This window comes from Vombatus ursinus, unplaced genomic scaffold, assembly GCF_900497805.2.
Source record: "Vombatus ursinus unplaced genomic scaffold, bare-nosed wombat genome assembly UNPS02000749.1, whole genome shotgun sequence".
NCBI lineage: Eukaryota > Metazoa > Chordata > Mammalia > Diprotodontia > Vombatidae > Vombatus > Vombatus ursinus.
Window position 1 is genome coordinate 4,153,584 of NW_020940527.1, and position 7,784 is coordinate 4,161,367.

The 7,784-nt window shown below is 35.0% G+C and overlaps 1 protein-coding gene across 1 annotated transcript in view; it reads right to left on the reverse strand.

The window, feature by feature from the left end:
* CFAP70 (cilia and flagella associated protein 70) overlaps nucleotides 1-7,784 on the reverse strand; it is an 80,419-nt gene that overhangs the window by 15,251 nt on the left and 57,384 nt on the right. Inside the window, exons 17-19 of the mRNA XM_027860136.1 lie at nucleotides 2,727-2,860; nucleotides 2,490-2,605; nucleotides 2,110-2,304 (exon numbers count right to left, since the gene is read on the reverse strand). Coding sequence (XP_027715937.1) covers nucleotides 2,110-2,304; nucleotides 2,490-2,605; nucleotides 2,727-2,860 — 445 coding nt within the window. The remainder of the gene's footprint in view (nucleotides 1-2,109; nucleotides 2,305-2,489; nucleotides 2,606-2,726; nucleotides 2,861-7,784) is intronic.

A 7,784-nucleotide genomic window follows, 5' to 3' on the forward strand; every position in this document is an offset into this window, starting at 1 on the left:
TGCTTTACAGTGTTGTTTGTTTTAAACAGAAATGGATATTGTATTTTGCCAAAAGCTTTTTCTACATTTTTTGAAACAATCATGATTTTTACATTCCTGACATAAATCTAGCCTGTCCATAATGTATGATCTTTGTAATATATTTCTGTAATCTCCTTATATATATTTTATTTAAATTTTTCGCATAAATATTCATTAGGGGAATTAGTGTATCACTTTCTTTCTCTCTTTTGACTCTTCCTGGTTTCAGTATCAAGACCATATTTGTTTCGTAGAAAGATTGGTAAGACCTCTTCTTTACGTATTTTTTCCAAATAGTTTATGTAGTATTGGAATTAACCATTCTTTAAATGTTTGGTAGAATTCATTTGTAAATCCATCTGCTCCTGGTTTTTTTTTTTCTTTGGGAGTTTATTTATGGCTATATTCTATTTATTTTCTAAGAAATATTTAAGTATTCTATGTCCTGTTCTGTTCATCTAGGCAATTATGTTTTTGTAAATATTTATCCATTGTATTTAAAGATTGTCAATTTTATTGGCACGCAGTTGGGAGAAATAGCTCCAAATAGTAGCTTTTATTTTTTCTTCATTGCTTGTGATTTTACCTTTTTCATTTTTGATACTGGTAATCTTTTTTAAATCAAGTTATCTAATAGCATATTTATTTTATTGGGATTTTTAAAGTTCTTAATTTTAGTTATTAATCAACAGTTTTTTTTACTTTCAATTTTGTTAACTTCTTCTTTGATTATCAGGATTTCCATTTTTGGAGGGTTTTAATTTGACGTTTTTCTAGGTTTTTTTTTTGTTTTAGTTGCATGCTCAATTTGTTGATCTGTTCTTTCTTTTATTGACAAATGAGTTTAGAGCTATAAATTTTCCCTTAAGTACTACTTTGGTTGCATCCCACAAATTTTGGTATGCTGTCTCACTATTGTCTTTATCTTCAATAAAATTATTTATTGTTTCTATAATTTGATAAAATGAGATTTTTGTAAAACACTTAGCATAGTGCTTGGTATATAGTATTACATAAATGCTAATTATTCTTAGTTCTTTGATTCATCCATTCTTCAGAATGAAGTTATTTGGCATCTACTTAATTTTTTATATTTGCTTCAAAGGCCCTTTATTGAGTGTAATTTTTATTGTTTCGGTTGGTAAAATGTGCATTTTATATTTCTCTCTTTCTGTATTCATCTGTGAGGTTTTTATGCCCTAATACAAGGTCAGTTTTTGTGAATGTGCCATTCACAGTTGAGAAATAGGTATACTCCTTTCTATTTCCTTTCAATATTCTCCAGAAGTCTATCATATCTAACTTTTATGAAATTCTGTTCGGGTCAAAGAACAGATTTTAAAAGGGTCAGAGGTAGCATCTGATGGACTAAAATTCTAAAGGATAAGTCATCCCAGGGGATAGAGAAAGCTTTCAAGATTGATTAAGGCAGGAAGTGTTATTATGTCTCTGAGGAGAGTAAGGATTTAAAATGTTAATTTTAGAGTGTGACAAAGATGAATTAAATTTTGTTGAACAGCAACAAAAGGCCTTTAAAGACGTAGAAAGCCAGGTGAGTGACCAGGTACAATCCTATCCAAACTCAACATTACTGGTTACATTCCCCATTCTTCTTACTTCCTTATTAAATTTTACTAGCTTCTAACCAAGGTGACCCTAACCAGAATTGTTATATTGGTAAAATTTATCTTTGTTGCTCTCCCTTCCCATCTTTCAGTACCCCCTCTGTTCTCTCCTAGTGTTCCTATCCCTCCTTAAAGTATCTATGTCCCATTCTCACATGGTCTTGCTCTAAAAAAAAAAACTAATCCTAATACTGCATTCTGCTATATCAAGGGTATCTACATTTTAAAAGGGGACTTGAAGACAAATAAAAGACAAATAAAAACCTTAATAATCCTCATTAATGAATCTGAAGGTGGGAATTTCAGACACAGTGGTTGACAAATTGGGTAGATTTGGGCAAGGGTCCTTCCTAATATCCCTGAAATCACATCACTACCTCTGTCTATTTATAAGGCCAGTCAGTCCTCCTCCCAACATCCACCTATTATCTCTAGCTCTTAGAACATTTTACCATGAACTCACCTTGTGGTATATCTCCTTTGCTTGGTGAAGCTATCACAACTCCCAAAGCTGTTAAACTGGACTCTAGCTTCCCTTCAACATCAACAGTCTCAGCAGTACTCTTTTCCTTGGCTAATCTAGCATTAAGCTGTTTGGCGGCTTCATGAAATGCCATTTCCATTCGGATATCATTATTCTGAATTTCATAGAACAAACCTGAAAAAATATCAAACTGAATGACTTTTGAATTTCCAATTTTAACATTCTAACAAGTTGCAAGTTTTAACATTAAGGCCCATTCTTGACATAGTTCAAAGTAAAGGAATAAAATTAGGGGAAAAAGGCAATCTTACAAAGAAAGAAAACACAAAACACAGACACAGATTGCAGGATTGCCGTACCGAGTAAAGTCCATGCCACAACATTGGTTGGTTCCAGGCAAGTGGCATCTTCGAAAAAAATTTCTGCTTCCTCATAGTGCTCCAGCATGATAGCCACAAGACCACACAGTAGCAGACTGAAGACAAATATCATCAGCATCAGCCCCATGATCACAACAGCTGCTTAACAATGAGCCATAAAAAGCCCACATCTCTACATCTACTCCTGCACACTCCTTTCCTTTCTTCCTTCCATACCTGTCTATGTTTGTCTGATTCAATGAAAGAGCTTTACGAAAACATTCTTGTGCTTTGAGAATATCATTGGTCAGAAGGCAGAATGAGCCATAATCCAGCCAGTGTTCCAGGTTCTGGTTATCACGAACCAGTCTCTACAAACAAGAAACATTAGGAGCATTAATGCTTCTACTGTTATTTGTGAAATACCATGTCATATGTTTTTATGCCAACTTCAAACCCAATAAAAGAACATGAGAGTGCTAGACACATGGTAAACATTTTTAAAAATACTTGTTGAATTGTGTTAAGAGATCACAGTCTCAGCTTCGGTCTAGTTCATTTAACCACAGAACCTACTAGGTGTATTTTGGCATTTCTCTCTTATTTTTTTCTTACAGTCATGAGATGTAAACAAAAATTGATCAATAGATCTTTATATTTGCCTCAAATATCCAAATGCCTCAAGAATCTGAAATTTCATCCATATGGATAATCATTCAGTTTTATGCAGATTATAATCTCTCTACAATTTGGATTCTCTTTGGGCTTACAATTTTCATTCATTGTCTCATTTCTTATCACTAATTCGCTGCATTATGACTTATAATTATATTGTATAAAATATCTGATTATCTATATTTTCCTGTATCTTTTTTTTTGTTTTGTTTTGTTTAGGGTTAAGTGACTTGCCCAGGGTCACACAGCTAGTAAGTGTCAAGTGTCTGAGGCCGGATTTGAACTCAGGTCTTCCTGACTCCAAGGCTGGCCCTCCTGTATCTTTTTAAGACCCAGAAGGTAGTCAATGTTCTTTTCTCTTTCCTTTAAATTCTCTACATATATCTATTGCAACTAGTCTATTTAATGCTCCATTCAACTCTATAATTTCTTAACTTTCTACTGAATCTAATATATTCTGATTGTGAGGTATCAAAATATTTCATTATTATTAATTTTTAGCTATTCCTTTGTGCAATTCAGTAAGGGTTTCTGTTATACATGATACTGCAGAATTATTAAGTACACACATTTTTAAATGGCATACTTTCATTCTATATAGCACCTTTTAGCATCACATGTCCTTGTTTATATCATTTAATGCTTTCTGGCTTGAATTGTACTTTATTTTATATAAAGGTCATTCCAGCTTTTCACGATTTAGTGGTTGCATAGTAAATTTTTTCTACTCTTTCATGTTTAGTCTATTTAAATCTTTCTGGAATAAATGTACTTTGTGCCAACAAAACTTTGCTAAATTGTGTATTTTAATTCATTCTGTGATTCTTTATCATTTTATTAGCAAATTTAGTCAACTTATCTTTAGTGTTACAATTGTTAGTTTTGACTTTTCTTTAATTTTTTGATGAGGTAGATAATACATATTATCCTTAATCTTATTATTTCTGCTATTATCTCAAACTTGACAAAAACCAATCTAAACAAAGTTCCTCTGTCATATTAAAGCTTGTGTTGCTTTCTTTAATTTGGACTTCCTCTTCATCAATCAATCAGACAATCAATAAAGCATTTCTTAAATGTCTACTTTTTCCAGGCACAGTGCTAGGCATTGGGAATAAAAAGAAAAAAAATTAAAGAATTCTTAATCTCAAAAATATTATGTACAATCAAGGGAGATCACACTCACACATACGTGTGTATATATATATGCATAATAAATACAAGGTAGTTAAATGCAAGGTAATCAGGGAGGAAGGATGATAGTAGTTGTGGGAACCAGGAAACGTTTTATGTAGAATGTGATGCTTGAGCTGAGTTCTGAAGGAAGCTAAGGTCTCTGTGAGGTAGAGGAGAAGCAAAGGCATCCTAGCCCAGGAGAACAGCCAGAGCACAGGCACAGAAATTCAAAACTAGGTGCCATGTGTGAGGAACAGAGAGGTGGACAAGTTGGCTGGACTATGATTATGGGAAGGGGAGTAATGTGTAATGAAGCTGGAGAATTAGGTTCAGGCCAAGTTGTGAAAGAGTAGAAGTCAAATCAAGGTGTTGTTGATTTATTTGGAAGGCAATGGGGAACTATGGGCACTTGTTTAATAGGGGATTAACACGGTTGGACCTAAACTTAAGTAAAATCACCTGGATTAGCATCCAGGTGGAAGACAGATTTGGGTGGGGAGGGATGAGGCAGAAAGACTAACTCAGAGGTCACTGCAATAGTCCAGGTGAAAGGGGATTAAGGTATGAACTGAGGTGGTAACTGTTTCAGTAGTGAGAAGGGAATGGAAAAAACAATAAAAGTAGTTTTGTTTTAGAATTATACTGCCTTATCACCTCTCTCCTCTCAAGTTTCTACTCCATCATACACACACATATAACGGGTATATGTATATGTGTAGATATATATCTACATATATATATATATATATATATAGAGAGAGAGAGAGAGAGAGAGAGAGGGAGAGAGAGAGAGAGAGAGGTATACATATATGCTTTCCCTCTTCTCCAAAACACCTATCTGAAATGTTTAGAAGTTTAGCCAAGTCAGTACTTTGAGGGTTCTTAACAAAAAGGTAATCCTGATTTTAGAACTGTGAATTTTAAAAAATAATTATATTTTTGGTTGCAAAGTTTGGCTGCTATATAAGTACTCCCTTGAAATGTACAAATCTCTGCAAACTTGATTCTCAATCTTTTGCCTTGATGGAGCATACTGAGTTTTGCTAGATAGATAGTTCTGAGCTCATGCTTCATAATTCTGAAAATATTTGTAGCCTATGTACCTATGTCAACTGCAGATGATAAGGAGATAAAGAAATTCTATAAAGGACTTCTCCAAATTAGGTCAAGATATACTTTGAGCCTGAGTGACTTCAATGCAAAAGAGAGGTTGATGGGAAACACAGTTTAGGAGTGAGGAATGAGAGCAACCAAAAATGTGTAGTCTACACAGAAGTCTCATGCCCAACATTATAACACTAAAGAAAATATACTTCAAGTTGCTAAAAGAAATCCAGAAATCATTTAATAAAGCATAATCAAGATTACAGCAGACTTTTCAAGTAGGACAAGGAAGGGGTAATTTAAGATTTTCAAAATTAAATATTTTCAGTTCACCTCTCAGAGCTGGTAGCAGTAACCAGGAATCAGGAGCTGTCCCTTTCCTCAGAGGTTCTCAACATGTGTTTCTCACTATTCTCCCAAGGGCCCTTGCATTATTAAGAAAAGTGTGCAGAGTTTGGGAAAATGTTTCATATGCATTTTTCTTTCTTTCTTTTTTTTTTTGCCACACTTTCTCAGTCCATCCAGCTAATGGAGGTCAGTGGACCCCGGAAGGGGCTTGTGAGTGTACTGCTAGGAGTCCTCCCCTCACTGTCATTCCCAGAATCCTAAGGGTAGACACTACTGAGAACCCCAAACAATAAGTTCCAGGACTAAGTTGGGGAGTGGCTCCAGAAGGTGTGCTAGTACCCATGCCATGATGGCTATGGAAATATTTAATCATCCTTATGTAGCTGACCCTCTGCTAGAAACTCTCCAGCTTTTGAATGTCCTTTTAAAAACTGCGGCATTCAGAACTGCAGACAATAGTCCAGATGTTGTCAGACCTGGGCAGAGAACAGCAGGACAGTTGCTTCATTCAATCTAGACACTGGCTCTCTTAATGAAGACTAAAATTACACAAGATTTCACGTTCTTTAGGGACACTGAGCTTGCATTCTCTAGAACTGCCAAATTTTTTCAGATACGTTATTCTTGCTGAAGCTCTGTAGGCAAGCATATCCAATAATAATGAAAAACATAACAACAACAATAAGCATACCCCATCTGTTACTTGGGAAGTTGATTTAAAACAAAAACAAAAACAACTTCCAATCATAGTGTACTAGATAGATGGCACCAGAGCAGGAAAACCTGGGTTCAAGTCCTGCCTGTGACTCATACTGGCTGTGTGACCCTGGATCAGTCATTTATCCTTTCAGTGCTCTAGGCAACTCCCTAAGATAGTAAGTTGCAGTAAGTAAGATGCTGAACTGCATTGGTGGAGGGAGTTTCCTCTTGGCAGAGTTCTCTCTATCAGTAAAACCACAAGTCCAGACCTAACCCTAAATTTTATCTTATTTAATTTGGCCTACTCTTATAGTCTATAGATATCTTTTTGAAACCTTACTCTGTCATCTAATATATTAGTTATTCCTCCCAGCTTTGTGCCATCTGCAAATTTGACAAGAATATCATCTAAGCCTTTGTCATGGGGGCGGGGGTAGGGGGTGGGAGTGGGAGAGGGAGTGGGAGAGCCAGTAGGGAAGCTGGACAGATTCTGCTACTTCTGGACAGGTTCTGCTCCCACACAGACATTCTGTATCTGCTTACTCTAGCACAATCTACTTTTTAAAAAATATATATTTTATTTATAAAATTATTTAAAATTTTTTAAAAATTATTTTATAGAGCTAGAAAAAATAATAACAAAATTCATCTGGAAGAACAAAAGGTCCAGACTATTGAGAGAATTAATGAAAAGAAATGCAAGGGAAGGTGGCCAAGCCACACCAAATCTAAAACTGTACTATAAAGCAGCAATCATCAAAATGACTTGGTACTGGCTAAGAAACAGAGTGGTAGAGATCAGTGGAATAGGTTAGGTACACAAGACACAGTAGTCAATGACTATAGTAATCTACTGTTTGATAAATCCAAAGATTCCAACTTCTGGGATAAAAACTCACTATTTGACAAAACTGCTGGGAAAACTAGAAAATAGTCTGGCAGAAACTAGGCAAAGACCAACATCTTACACTGTATATCAAGATAAGTCAAAATGGGTACACGATTTAGATATAAAGGGTGATACTATAAGCAAATTAGGAGAGCAAGTAATAGTTTACCTATCAGATCTGAGGAGAACAGAAGAATTTATGACCAAACAAGGGATAGGAAACATTATGAAATGCAAAATGGATAATTTTGATTATATTAAATTGAAAAGGTTTTGCACAAACAGAGCCAATGCAACCAAGATTAGAAGGGAAGCAGTAAGCTGGGAAACAATTTTTACAGCCAGTGTCTCTGATAAAGGCCTCATTTCTAAACTATATAGAGAACTGAGTCAAATTTATAAGA